Source organism: Pocillopora damicornis, chromosome 9 (assembly GCF_964200805.1).
Source record: "Pocillopora damicornis chromosome 9, jaPocDami1.2, whole genome shotgun sequence".
Lineage (NCBI taxonomy): Eukaryota > Metazoa > Cnidaria > Anthozoa > Scleractinia > Pocilloporidae > Pocillopora > Pocillopora damicornis.
Genome location: NC_142678.1, coordinates 6,277,123 through 6,291,468, shown reverse-complemented (window position 1 = coordinate 6,291,468; position 14,346 = coordinate 6,277,123). Strand labels below are relative to the sequence as shown.

The following is a 14,346-nucleotide window of genomic DNA, read 5'->3' as shown; positions in this document are numbered from 1 at the left end:
TAATTCATTCTTTCGTTGTACTCATAATTCGAGTACACTGTTTAGTAGTCGACTCTATTAAATACTTGCCTTTTGGTGACTATCAAGAACTAGCACAAGACTACGTTAGTGATACAAAAGACACTCGGCAATTCTAAATGGCAGTGATTTCGAGCTACACTCCTATTTGCAAATTTTGGGAACCTACATCCTCCCCTGCTCTTCACAATGCTGGTCTGCTAAATGGCATTGACACACTGGCGTAAAAACATGGGCATGGAAACATGTTCATAGAAAAATAGGCGTTTATTGAAATATTGGTATTTATAGAAAAATTGGCATGGGAACATCAACATTTATGGAAACAATGGCATAGACACACTGGTAATTAACATCGTTACAAAGGCGAGAGGGGCAAAAGAACATTGTAGACGTACTTAGAAATATGACAGCAAGTAAACGAAAAATTCGCAACAAAGTAAATGGGTTTATGAGTTCGAGGTAACGGGCGGTTTCAGATAATTTAATTAATTTTAGCTGTTAAAAGCTAGCAAAAACGTTTGCTTAAGTTCGTGGGTTTCTGTTACAGCTTTGTTTTCGATTTATGACGTAAAATGTTTTAGTTCACTCTCAAGAAAGACTACTCGCTGTTGCTTTACTTTTGCCGCGCACAGGTGCAAGTAGACGTAGCTGTTGTTGACTAGCAAGACCATTAAATTTCGTCACGCTTAACATCTCTCCTGTGTTGCACTTTAGGTCAAAGTTGTCTTTAAAAGGTTTCTTTAAACCTCTTTGGTTCTAAAAGGCACAGTTTGTGTATCAGATACCTGCACCATAACACGGCAATTAAAACATGACAAAGTTACAGTGGGAAAGTTGCAGATGACGGCTACTCACGAAGCGCTATTTTTATGACAATCCTTATCGAGAGAGATAAATAAACCACATAAAGCAAGCGGAGAGTATTTTTAGATCAGAAAATAATGGCCTAGATGCCAAAGTCCATACTCATGATACGACTAGTTTTACTTCATCATGTGAGTATCATTTGTCCGTTAGTGGAAAACAATAATTAGACGCATATTTTATTACCTACTTTAAATTAGTGTAAGGAATATTTGCAATATTTATGTCGATTTATTCAGTTGTGTGATATTATTACTAGATATTGAGATATGAACGAGTTAAGCAGTCTAGCATTAACAAGAAGTATACAACAAGCGATCAGATCTAGCGAAGGTCTTACTTATTGAAAGGAGAGAGATGGTTTTGAAAATTGCTTTAGAGGACTTCGAAGAACGTACTAACTTTTAAGCCTTCTAATGATAAAAAACGTTAGCTGCAGTTGAATTAATTTCCATTATAATTCGAGTACACTGTTCAGTAGTCGACTCTATTAAGTATTTGCCTTTTGGTGACTATTGAGAACTAGCACAAGACTACGTTAGTGATACGAAAGACACTCGGCAATTCGATTTGTCAGGGATTTCGGGCTACACTCCCATTTGCAAATTTTGTGACACCTACATCCTCCCCTGCTCCTCTCGATGATGGTCTGCTAAATGGTATAGACACGCTGGTATAGAAACATCGGCATAGAAACATCTTCATAGAAAAATGGGCGTTTATTAAAACATTGGTCTTTATAGAAAAATTAACACAGTAATATCAGTATTTATAGAAACATGGCATAGACACATTGGTAATTGGCATCATTATAAAGGCGAGAGGGACGAAAGAACATTTAAGACGTACTTCAGAAGAAATATTTCAACTAATTAAATATGTCAAGAAGTGTTGCTGAAATCAAATAAACGAAAAATTCATAACAAAGGAAATGGGTTCCTAAGTTCGAGGTAACGTTCGAATTCAGGTGATTGAATTAATTTAGCTGTTAAAAGAACCACTAAGATAGTTTGCTTTTGTTCTTTAGTTTGTACCAGCTTTGTTTTCGATTTATGACGTAAAATGTTTAAGTTCATTCTCGAGAAAAATTGCCCGCTGTTGCTTTACTTTTTCCTCGCACTGTTGTTGACTTGCAAGACCGTCAAATTTCGTCACGCTTAACATCTCGCCTGTGTTGCACTTTAGATCAAAGTTGTTTTTCAAAGTTTTTTTTTTTTAACCTTTTAGGTTCTAAAAGGCATAGTTTGTGTATCATGACAAAGTCACAGTGGGAAAGTTACAGATGACGGCTACTCACCAAGCGCTATTTTACATGACAATCCTTATCGAGAGAGACAAATAAACAATATAAAGCAAGCGGCGAGTATTTTTAGATAAGAAAATAATAGCCTAGATGCTAAAGTCCATACTTATGATACGGCTCGTTTAACTTGATCATGTGAGTATCATTTGTCCGTTAGTGGAAAACAATTGTTAGACACATGTTATATTACCTGTTAAATGAGTGTAAGCCTTTTCTTCTTAAAGTTTTTAAGGTAAATTCCTTTAGCAACTAGTATTTGTTTGGGGCACTACTGTCACTTGTTCTTGGATACGACCACTCCTTGTTCTTGTTCTACGATAATCAGAAGAGCTAAATGTTACGTTTGCATGACTACAGCTACTTCAGGGTCGAGCTTACTAATATTTGTCGTTTGAATATTGTTTAATATTATTCAAACTAGACAACAAAAATTTATCATATTCAACAAAGGGAAAACTTCTCGAAAAGCACAACAAACGTGTTAATCGTAAATTTTTTTGCTTCTCAAGGCTAAAATAAATTCATACACGTAATCAGCTCTCACAAGCACTTGATAGGTGGACCTACCAAAAAGAAAATAGTTAAAATAGAAAACCTCATTTCCAATTCTTACGGACATTTTTCATTCATGATTTATGAATATGGAAATAAGATGGAAATCTATTGAACCACTGTTGAACCACTGCCCGTGAAGCGTACGCACTCAATATGAAATAGTTTTTCAAAGGCACACAGTTGAGTTGAACCACTGCCCGTTATCAATGGATAATAAAGTCAATAAGCGGGAAACTTGGGGCAAGACGATCGACTTTGTTCTTGCGCTCGTAGGGTTCTCTGTTGGACTGGGAAACATTTGGCGCTTCCCGTACCTTTGCTATAAAAATGGTGGAGGTGAGTGTAGATGGCGTGACGGTTGATGATGATTACTGTAAATTTACTTATATTATGTAAGTGCTGGTGCTTTTGATAATCTGGCGAAACTTCATTCGTTTCCATTTGAGTATGTTCGAATAAAGCGTGAAGGAGCAACTGCAGAATTCGAACACCCTGCCACTTCGGTCCACCTCATTTATGTGTGTCGGGAGGCTTCTAAGATTGAGGCATAACACAACAAACGGTATTCTTATTCAATGACATGTAAATGAGTGGCAGGGTATTCTGCAGCTTAGCCAGCTTGAAAAAAAAATTACAGTTCGTAAAATATATCTTTGGTCAACCTTGTTTTGACATCCATTCACCAAATTATACTGAGATGCTTCCGTCCGAGCGTCACTGACGTCAAGGCCATCCACGTGTCTCACAAGGAATCGGCTATAAACTTTGTTTTATTAGATTTGAAAATTTTATCTAGTGGCCTCGTGATGTGCTTAACAATGAATCTGAAAATTTTTTCTTTCTTTCTAGCTGAGACCAAATGAGAAAGCGACTAATCCCATCGGTCAAACTTGTTTTGAGCGGCTCCATTCACCACTTTAAATTAACGAACCTTTATCCGTACGTCACTCAGGTCAATGCCTCGTGCCTCAACACTCGGCTGCAAACTTTATTCAATTACATTTGAGAACTTTGTGTAGACACCTAATGATGTACCTGACACTGAATTTGAAAAACTGTTTCATTATTCTCTTGCTGAGAGCAACTAACATATTTCCATGACTAAAGTATAGCGTTAGGAGCGATCGAACAATCGTTTAAGAATCTTTAAAGACCACAATACAACTAGTACTTATGCAAAACAGTGACGTCTTTGAAACTTCTGAGGGCCAGTATTTTAGTACATTATCAATCTCCTTCTTTCTATAAGCTTGAAAACTTTTCTTTTCGTTGTCAGAGACAAAAATCTAAATGCTTTTGCATGCATGGAAAAATACAGATATGCATATTTTAACGGAAACCACCCTAGACCATTCTACACTGCTTCCATTTTGAAAGAGTTAAGATGTAATTTTTCCAGCTCTTTCTGAATATATTTAATTTTCCTTTTGTTTTGATGGTCTTTACCTCGAGTGATTTATCGTCGGTTTATGATCAAAAATTGCGTCGACAACGAAGCAGACCAATGTACATTATTTGAGAATTATGGACAGCAAGTTTTTATTTACAATTGAACATTATTTGCTGATTCAAACGCAATGAACAGGTTTTCGTTAAGAGGTGCACTTGACGACGGAAGCCTCCGGCTGATGTGTTTTCCACTGAGTTGTAATTCGTTCTTGATTCATTATCCAAATTCTGTTTTGTTTGCATGTGTTACCGGGTACCTCATGTAGGATGTTTTCTGATCCCGTACCTAATTTGCCTCGTTTTTGCTGGTGTACCTGTTCTCATCCTGGAAGTCTGTCTGGGACAGTTTGCAAGTCAAGGTGGAATTACAGCATGGCTTATATGTCCACTTTTTCAAGGTTTGTTTTAATCAGTTAAAATGTATGTAATAGTTCAGTTCTATTGTTGATTTTTGTCCCATTGGATGTGGCAAACGATTATCAAGAAATCATGATTATAATTTTTCTCGTAACTCTGTTAAAGATAATGAAAAAAGACTGTAAGTTTCTAAAGGAAACTGTGGTGCTGTGTCGGTAAGTTTGGGGGGGGGGAGATATCCCGATATAATTTGGTCCTATAAGCTGAGTTTATGATGAAAAATGGCCACCGTAGAGAGATTTTAAGGTAAAGAGATTCTAACGTTACGAGCATCAGGCCCCATTTACCATAAATGTTTAAAGAAGCGAAGTATTACTGATACCTGACCATTAAATAACGTGAAAATAGGTCACATCAATAGCAATTCGAGGGAACAGAAGTAAGATTGGTTGATGTAACATTTTAAATACCTTTTATCGTGTTCTTGATTGCCGACATCTTGCCAGCACTAAGTTAGACGATTACCTTGATTAACGATTTTCAAGTTGTACTCAAGAGAATATCGTCAGTTCATATTTTTCTGTTGTCCTACATTAAACCGAGCCTGGACAGTTTTCCGCCGTTTGCTCGCACTAGGTCTTCCATTCAGTTTAACAGAAAGCGAGAATGTAAGGGAGGAAAGATATACTTACGATCAGGCATTTTCTTTTACCTTTGCTGCTTTTTGTCGGTGAGATGATGCTTTCATGAGAGACTTGTAAGATATGAATATGAAAACGATCTTGGCAGTAACGAAATTCAGGCCTGTACGGAATTTGAACCCATGACCGCTGCGATACCGGGTTTATTACGGACAACAACTTACAGTGAATATATTTAAAAAATAGATTCCAAGTTGCCGTGTGTCTGTTAAGTAATAGATCACAGATGACGTCAAAATGTGGTAAGAACAAAGAAGTGGCGCACGAGGCACAGTATGCAACTTGGAATCTATTTGTTTTATATAATAAAGAATTAAAATATACGGAAAAAGTTTTAATGGTGACGTCATCTATACGTCTGTCCTCCAATAGATCATAAGTGAGAATCAATCAGAATGCGTGCATAACTGAGCTTATATATATATATATTATAAACATTTGAATTTTGATTCCATTGTAGGTATCGGATGGGCAAGTGTCATCATCGTTCAGTTTTTAAACATATATTACATCGTCATACTTGGCTGGGCTCTGTTTTACATGTTCGCATCTTTCCAATCCGAGCTTCCTTGGTCTCGCTGTGGCAATGATTGGAACACACCGAATTGTGTTGACTATGTCACATCTGAAAAAGGCTCCAGTATAGCCAATACCACAGTCATACCAACCGTAATGGCGAACATGTCGAACATGTCAACAGTACCAACTGCTGTGGCAAAGGCAGCTAAAGTGTCTGCGAGCGAGGAGTATTTTGAGTGAGTGACGCTGTAAGGTAGTTTAATATTAACTCTTTGACCTCTAAGAGTGACTTATTACCCCTGACTCAAACAGTTAGGTCACGAAAATTTTTAAAAAATAATCACCAACTAAAGAAACTCTATTGTTAAACAAATTTTCCTTATAAGCACTTTAATAAATGTTTAGAAAAAAGTATGCATTATATGTAAAAAGTTATGGGCAGCGTCCCGATATTTTAAGTTTATTTATTGCAGGGAACAAGAGTACCTTGCACTCGAAACTAGTCGATCAGTCGGTAAATCGGCCAGTTGGTCAGTCGGTCTGTCATTCATTTAGTAAATCAGCGGGTCAGTCAATTAGTTTGTTAGTCAGTCAGTCGGTCGGTTAGTTGGTTAGTTAGTCAGTCGGTCAGGCGGTTAGTCGGTTGGTCAGCTAGTCGGTCACTTGTTCAGTTGGTCTGTTGGTCAGTCGGTCAGATGGCCAGTCAGCCAGTCATCCAGCCAGTCAGCCGGTCAGTCAGCTGGTCAGTGAGGCAGTCAGTCGGTCAGTCAGCTAGTTTGTCAGTTGTTCATTTGGTCTGTTGGTCAGTTGATCAGTCGGTTGGTTTGTCAGGCAGTCAGTCGGTAAGTCAGCTAGTTGGTCAGTTGTTCAGTCGGTCTGTTGATCAGTTGGTTAGTCGGTCAGTCAGTTGGTTAGTCGGTCAGCCAGTTGGTCAGTTGTTCAGTCGGTCTGTTGATCAGTTGGTTAGTCGGTCAGTCAGTTGGTTAGTCGGTCAGCCAGTTGGTCAGTTGTTCAGTCGGTCTGTTGGTCAGGAGGTTAGTTAGTCAGTTGGCCAGTCAGTCAGTCAGTCAGTCGGCCGGTGGGTCAGTTGGTCAGTCAGTTGGTCGGTCGGTCATTCATTTAGACAGGGAAGATAACTATTATTATTTTTATGCAGAGCATCATCAATTTGAACAATTGAACAAATATATCCAGTAGGCGGGTTCATGAGTCAACCGAGCCCCGCAATGATTACCAACTACACTACTTACCTCTCTCTCCAGACATAGAGTTTTAAAGCTGAGCACTGCTTTGGATGAACCCGGCATAGTGAACTGGGAAGTAGCTTTGTGTCTCTTGTTGGCTTGGATAATCTGTTACCTCTGTGTTTTCAAAGGTGTCAAATCCACAGGAAAGGTGAGGGAGCTGTAATTTTAACATTTTTAAATTTCTTGCTCTCTTAGGTCGCCCAACACGGAGAGAATTATATTGTTGAGTGACGTTTTCTTCCGAGTTTAAGGGACTTTTAAATTCTATTCACTTCTCTGAGAAAATTTCCATTATAGGAAACGTATCTAACTTTTTGGTTCTAATTGACGTTCTTACAATCTCCTTTTACCGATGAAACTCCCACAAGAGCTTCCTCGAGAACTGAATTTTTATTATCCTTCACTAAAAGCTAAAACTCTGATTGGAAACTCCATTATTACAGAAATGATATATTTCACAGGTTGTCTACTTCACTGCTACATTTCCTTATGTACTTTTGACGATTTTGCTCGTTCGAGCCGTCACTTTACCTGGTGCTGCTGAAGGGATCAAGTTTTACCTCACTCCAAATTTTACTCGACTGGCTGATGGTCAGGTGAGAAATGGTGAAGAAATTGTAAAAATTGAATGAACCAATTCAAAAAATATATTTTTATTAATTATTCATGAACTCCAAGCTTTAAGAGGGTCTCAATGGGTTAGGCGTAAAAAAATTGACAATTTTAGACCGTTATTCGTAAAAAATGTTAACCGTGACAATTTTTTTTTAATCGCAACGGGAAAAAGATTGACTGTTAGCTATTAATGAGCCAAAATTTTAACTGTTAGCCGTGAAAGCTATTACCCCATTGAGACCTACCTTTAAATTAAAGTTTACACTTGGTCAATTATTTACTCTTAGTTTTTCTTCAAACTCGAAGGTATGGCTTGATGCTGGAACGCAAGTGTTTTTTTCATATTCTATTGGACTTGGAACGTTGATTGCCCTCGGAAGTTACAACAGATTCCATCACAACTGTTACAGGTTAGAAAACACAAGAACATTTGCTTGATCTCTTTGCGTGAGAGTGTCGCCTCTTGTCTACTTGGTGACGTTTCGATAACCTTTCCACAGTTCTTGCTGAGATATTATGGCCTTGTTTGTATGAGATTACATTTAGCCAAATTGGGCTTTCAATCCGCAAATTTAATCACGTTTTAAAAACTCGATGCTGCCTTGGAGAATCCAATTTAAGAATACAGTGACGCCATTAGTAGAATTTTATGATGAAAGAGTCAAAGGGGTCGAACACCTGTATCTATTTAAAACGCAATTACTAAGTATTTAACGATAGCGCGGTTTTCAGCTGGTCTTAGATTGCTTTGCATAAGTCTTCTTAACTTTGCCCCGTAATTGGTCTGAAAACTCTCGCCACCACCTTGATCAATAAAATGCAAAACTAAAGCCAATCTCAACTTGGTTAATTCCTTTTTTCCGCGCTTTACGCAGGGCGCCTGATTTTATTTTGAGTTCCCATTCGTTCATGATGATTCGACCCTTGTTCTGATTGGTTTCTGTGATCACTTGGGTTTTGGTTTTCGGCCCTCAATTGAAAACTGCTCTAAACAAATTCTGAATTAATAAAAAGCGGAAGTGCAAGCTTGGATGTCTTGTTATTTAGCAAAAATTTGTGTCAAACATTTTAACTTAACAATTAATGCCATTTCTCGCACAGGGACAGCATAATATTCGCTTGTGTAAACAGTGGAACAAGTTTCTACGGCGGTTTTGTGATATTCTCGGTTCTTGGCTTCATGGCTCAGAAGCAAGGTGTTGAAGTGAAGGACGTGGCAAAAGGGGGTAAGAAAAGACGGGTAAAGCCTGGGTAGAGCAATTTTCAAACGATTGTTTAAACCAACTCGAGATTGTATTAAATTTACCTTCCATCCCTATGTAATTAGTCCAGAAAACTCGCACCACTCTCGCATATGTTTATTAGTTCATTAAGTTGTATCTTCTCAAACTTTGTTGAGAAGATCTTAGTTGTAGCCTCATTCAGAACATATTGTTTATTTCGCGATAAAATCTACCTGATTTCCCGGGCTCTGTAATATACATATCATGCCCCCTCATTGGCAGTTCATCAGCAATCAAATCCTCTTAAGGCCCTTGTCCATACTCTGTTGGTGGCGACTGATCCCCTCCTTTTCCTCTAAAAACCATGAGATCCCCTCCCAAATCCTCAAACCCCCCCCCCCCCCCCCCATGAAAAAAAATTGTTTCTGGTCTCTAACTCATCACATCGCCTCCTCGCTAGGTCCAGGACTTGCATTCATCGCTTATCCAGAGGCCGTTGCTCAGATGCCTTTGGCCCCTCTATGGTCGGTTCTGTTTTTCTTTATGGTCTTCTTGCTGGGACTCGACAGCGAGGTATTAGAGCGAATTTGCAGTTTATCAAACTTTATTCTGGATATCTTGTGTGTTTTACAAGTATGTGCATTGACATTGCAGAAAACACAAAGGCGCATATTATGATAATGACCTCTACTGTTTGTCTTATTCCAAGTTTGTAGGCATTGAGGGATTTGTAACAGCCATTGTGGACCTGTTCCCCAGACACTTAAGGCGTGGTTATCGTAAAGAGATGTTCATCGCATTTATGTGCTGTATCTGGTTTCTCATTGGTCTGTCCATGGTTACTAAGGTACCTTCAAAAGCATAAAAGAAAAACGTAGAGATCTTGTGTTATAACCTCGTGGAACTAGATTACAAGCATGTCCTTATTATTAGCCCTGCAGGACGCTTTTTTCTCCTCCTGCAAAAAGATTAAGGTCGAGTCGACGGGAGGTTTATTTCTGGGATTGGTGCCGGGGATCTGAGTGGCACTAATAACGAGACCTACACTCGGTGCACACTTCTTGCTGGTTTTCGTTTCTGAAAGCCTCTAGCAGGCGAAGAAACTCTCGCTTAAGCAAACCACGACGACAGCAACAAAGAGGCAAAACAACACCGCGAAATTATCAAAATTTGCGTGACAAACTCTGACGGCAGATCATTTATGTTTCCATTTTTAACTCAACCATGCTCACATGCGTTAAGTGTAAGTTTGGGTGGCAACGTAAGTGATGGTAAACACGTCCAGTCATTCGTGAAATTCTCATCACAAATAAGAATAAGTTTTCTTAATTCACGTCTTCCTCTGCTTTCCCGTCCTGACTACTTAAGGTCCTTAGTGAGGGCCTCAACAAGCTCTTCGGAAAGTAACTCTACTTTTTATATCAAATTCCTGATTAATGAAGCCCCGATCAAAAGCCTCCACAGAGTTTTAATTCATTTAAATTTCTTTCATGAGATTGATAATTTGCCAAAAAAACAAAATAATAAAAGATCATAGAACGTAAAAGTAAATGATTTTTTCTGTAAAAGCGCTAACTTACGAGGTATTTTTCTGCAGGAATGGAATATGTTTTACGACCACATTTCCGCTAGTTTTAAAGGGATATGTATTTTTATACAGTTACATACAATTAAGAAATATTGAGCATATGTCTCCAACATGAAACAAAGAAAAGTGCGATTTTTTAACCATGACACGACAACCGCAATCGGCAAAAATAGATATAAGCTCTGGTTTTACATTTTCAATAGACGAGCAACGGAGAAAGCGTTAGGGAGCTTGATCATATGATAGATTATAATGTCTAATTCACTTCTCTTCATACCTTTGTGGAATTGCAGCCCACGATTTTCATTAAATGTTGATGTTTTTCTTTATTTCTCAGGGTGGGATGTACGTCTTTCAACTATTTGACAATTACTCGGCCAGTGGCTCTGCTCTTTTGTGGATCGCCTTGTTCCAAAGTATTGCCATTGGTTGGATCTACGGTAAGAAGATAATAGTTGCAACCAGGAGTGGGGACGGAGGTTCTGTTTATACGCCTGAATTGACTAAAGTGGTCTTTATTAAAACGTTTTGAATATGCTTTGACCAACCGTCTAAAGGAGTTTTAACTTCCAATGAACGTTACGATAAATTAGGAGGCAGTGCGATTCCACAGTCGACGTTTCCTTTGATCACGTGCGTGTTTCCCATTGTCTCAGTATCTTGTATGAACCGACCCAATTTCATTGGTTTTCCGATAGGTGGTGAACGTTTCTATGACGATATGGAGAATATGATTGGATTTCGTATTAACCCGTGGCTCAGGTGGTGCTGGATGATATTCACACCTATTTTCTGTTTGGTAAGACAAAATATTTATTTATCAGTCTCAGAATTGTTCTCAGTTTCATTAAGAGACGTAACAGAGAGGGGGAAAGGCAGTGACTTTATTAGATAAATGTTAATTTGCCTTTACGTTTAACACAATGGCATCTGGGTAAAGAGAGTCTGGCTTGAGCCTTGGCCAGAATGAGTCACCTTAAGGATATCATCTCTTTTGTCCACAGGGTGTCTTCATTTTCAGTCTAGTGACGTACTCGCCTCTAGAATACAACGGTTACAAGTATCCTGACTGGGGAGAAACCATAGGCTGGATCATGGCTTTGTCTTCAATCGTGTGCATTCCAATTGTGATGATATACAAGTTGGCCACAACACCAGGCTCTCTAAGAGAAGTAACTACCACATTAGTATTCACTAACCTTTAAGGGGAGAAAGTGTTACTGATACCATGTTTGAGAAAAAAATGTTCTAACCTCAAATACGATGCGCGAATGAAAAACTAGTGATTGAAACGTCGGCAGTTGATTTTCATGAGTTTTAGATGAAAAGGTTTCAATTCAAACTAAGATTCCTCATTTTCCTTTGTACACACCTAGTACAATCATAACATTATGCGTCTGTATATTTTATCTCCAATGTAAGCAAGGCATTGTGAATATGTCTTGCATATATTGGAGGAACCTTAACGGTTGCATTGGAGAGTAATGTGCTCGTCTCGCAATAGTTCGACCGGTTATACTTGAAAGTTGCTGAGGTCAGGGCTCAGGCTTTGTTGCAGAGTCCACACCGGTCAGCATTCCGGCTCTGGCCAGTTACTGTATTCATTGACAAGACACTTGTGTCTCCAGCTCTCCTTAACCCAGAATTAATCAGCAGTTTTTATGATCAACTGTACGTTCCGACAGACGTAGTCTTGACTTACCGGTTGAGATCCAAGTATTTCGATGACATGACGAGTCTTCTAATAATTTTACTCGCTATACGTACACATAGTCGCGAGTGATGACAAAAATCTTTACATCGACTTCTCCTCACGGAAAATAAGAATCCTATAGAATTTGCGTTACTCCCAACCAATGGCTTCCTTGCTCAGTTGGTACATAGTGGTGACCAACAATAATCTGGGAGAGACGGGTCCCTTCGGAGCCTGAATCTTTGTAGGCTTATCCTGCAATGGCTAAAACTCCAACACTTCTGCGAGGATCATTTCTTTTCATGATCTCTTACATCATCTAACTTATTCATGCATTTCATTCATTTTCGTCAACAGCGTTGGGATACCCTGACCACGCCCAGTCTAAAGAATCAGTCACCAGAGGCCAAAAGGCACGATTTCTCTCAGGCGTCTTACAAACTCCAAACCACGGCATCGCTTTGAGGGCATATACGTATGATTTGGTTTTCCTCAGCTATAATGTGTTTATTGGGACTTTTCACAAACCCTGTACCTGTTTATTTTAATCATTGCAGGAGCCGTCAGGCAACGGTCATCCTTTTGGAATATATTTACTTACAAATCCTCAATTGTATCAAATATTCGTTTTAATTTGTTCAAACAATAATGGTGTTAACGGAATATTTTTCATGTTACCTTTATTACTTCCATTACTTACATGAATATAATGATATGAATATTGTCATTAAATTTCAAAATTGAAAGACAGTGTAGAATTCCTTTGTTACTAATACTAGTGTCATCATTATCATCGCCATTTAAATATCCTTTCCCCCTTTTTTCTGAAAAGAAAGCTACCCTCCATCAACACCTACATTTGTAATTTTCATTGCAATTCTGCCAGGCGGAGCATAATTCTCAGAAAAAATCAGGCGTCTAGTTTCTGGCCGAGAACGTTGGCTGTTAAGGACCAATGGCATCCGTACATTTTTACTGAAACGAATAAAGGGCTGTCTTTTTATTAATATCAAATGAAAAATGACATCGGATGAATAATACCAAGATAACTACTAAAATTTTGATCCTTAAGTATTGGAAATAGTCGAATCAAGTATTGGGATTGTGTTTAATGCTAAACCCTAATGCGAAATGCTTTCTAAAGCGTAGAGGTATATTAGGTCAGGGAACTGGAGAGCTAAGATCACTACAAGGCATCCGGATCGTTTCAGAAAAGTTTTGAAGATTTAGGGATGTGTATGCTGAAAGTTCAGATCAAAGGCTTGGTAATTAATCTTACCTACAGGTATCCAAACAAACTCGAAAAGCATTCCATATTTAAAGACATTTTTTCTGTTCTCAGCTCTATTCCTGCCATTATAAATCTTTCTTCGTAGTACTTCTTTATTTCCGTGCTAATTTTGGCCGATCACTTGATTGTTTATTTTTCAGCTTGAAAACGAGAGGAGCTGCGTTCTGTTCAAAGTTGTATCCCTTTCGTTGGGAATGACCATGCATTCTCTCTGCTGTGCGTTCCTTCTAATTTCGTTATACTTTCCCTTCAAAAGAGAATAATAATAAATAATCGCAATTTTCACGTTCCAGTGCAATTCATGTATCAATAGAACTTTGACATAGAGGTCTATTGCAATCTTAAAACCTCGCACAGCTGACTGATTACCAAAGACATATGCAAATTTCTCTATTGTTGGATTAAGCGGAGATAAGGGAACGAATCAACATTCGCTGTTAAAAAAAACCACTGACATAGTTTGCTCTAGTTCTTGGGGTTCTGTAACAGCTTTGTTCTCGATTTATGACGTAAAATGTTTTAGTTCACTCTCAAGAAAAAACGGCCCGCTGTTGTTGACTTGAAAGACCGTCAAATTTCGTCACGCTTAGCATCTCTCCTGTGTTGCACTTCAGGTCAGAGTTGTTTTTCAAAGGTTTTTTTTAACCTCTTTGGTTCTAAAAGGCACAGTTTGTGTATCAGATACCTGCACGATAACACGGCAATTAAAACATGACAAAGTTACAATGAGAAAGTTACAAATGACGGCTACTCACGAAGCGCTATTTTACACGATAATCCTAATCGAGAGAGATAAATAAACAACATAAAGTATAAGCAGAGTGTTTTTAGATAAGAAAGAAATGGCTTAGATGCCAAAGTCCATAATTATGATACGGCTCGTTTAACTTGATCATGTAAATATCATTTGTTCGTGAGCG

At 38.4% G+C, this 14,346-nt stretch overlaps 1 protein-coding gene across 2 annotated transcripts; it reads left to right on the top strand.

Annotated features, from left to right (window-relative positions):
- The first annotated feature begins 2,829 nt into the window (after positions 1 to 2,829).
- On the top strand, positions 2,830 to 12,881 carry LOC149039835 (sodium- and chloride-dependent taurine transporter-like). Of its 2 annotated transcripts, none has more exons than XM_089183253.1 (13): positions 2,830 to 3,079; positions 4,459 to 4,590; positions 5,711 to 6,005; positions 7,032 to 7,164; positions 7,478 to 7,612; positions 7,938 to 8,041; positions 8,733 to 8,857; positions 9,315 to 9,427; positions 9,564 to 9,701; positions 10,780 to 10,882; positions 11,141 to 11,241; positions 11,447 to 11,614; positions 12,493 to 12,881. In XM_089183253.1, exons 1-13 carry the CDS (start codon positions 2,950 to 2,952, stop codon positions 12,598 to 12,600), a joined length of 1,785 nt encoding a protein of 594 aa, XP_089039379.1. In that variant the 5' UTR covers positions 2,830 to 2,949; the 3' UTR covers positions 12,601 to 12,881. The 2 variants fall into 2 exon arrangements, with proteins under 2 accessions (XP_089039379.1, XP_089039380.1); XM_089183254.1 differs by having other exon boundaries at positions 2,897 to 3,079; positions 3,593 to 4,590.
- The last annotated feature ends 1,465 nt before the right edge of the window (positions 12,882 to 14,346 follow it).

Coding starts and splice junctions, on each gene's coding strand:
- LOC149039835 (XM_089183253.1), top strand. CDS start 2,950: ATGGATAATAAAGTCAATAAGCGGGAAACTTGGGGCAAGACGATCGAC. Junction 3,080..4,458: donor TTGCTATAAAAATGGTGGAG/GTGAGTGTAGAT, acceptor TACCTCATGTAG/GATGTTTTCTGATCCCGTAC. Junction 11,615..12,492: donor CACCAGGCTCTCTAAGAGAA/GTAACTACCACA, acceptor TTTCGTCAACAG/CGTTGGGATACCCTGACCAC.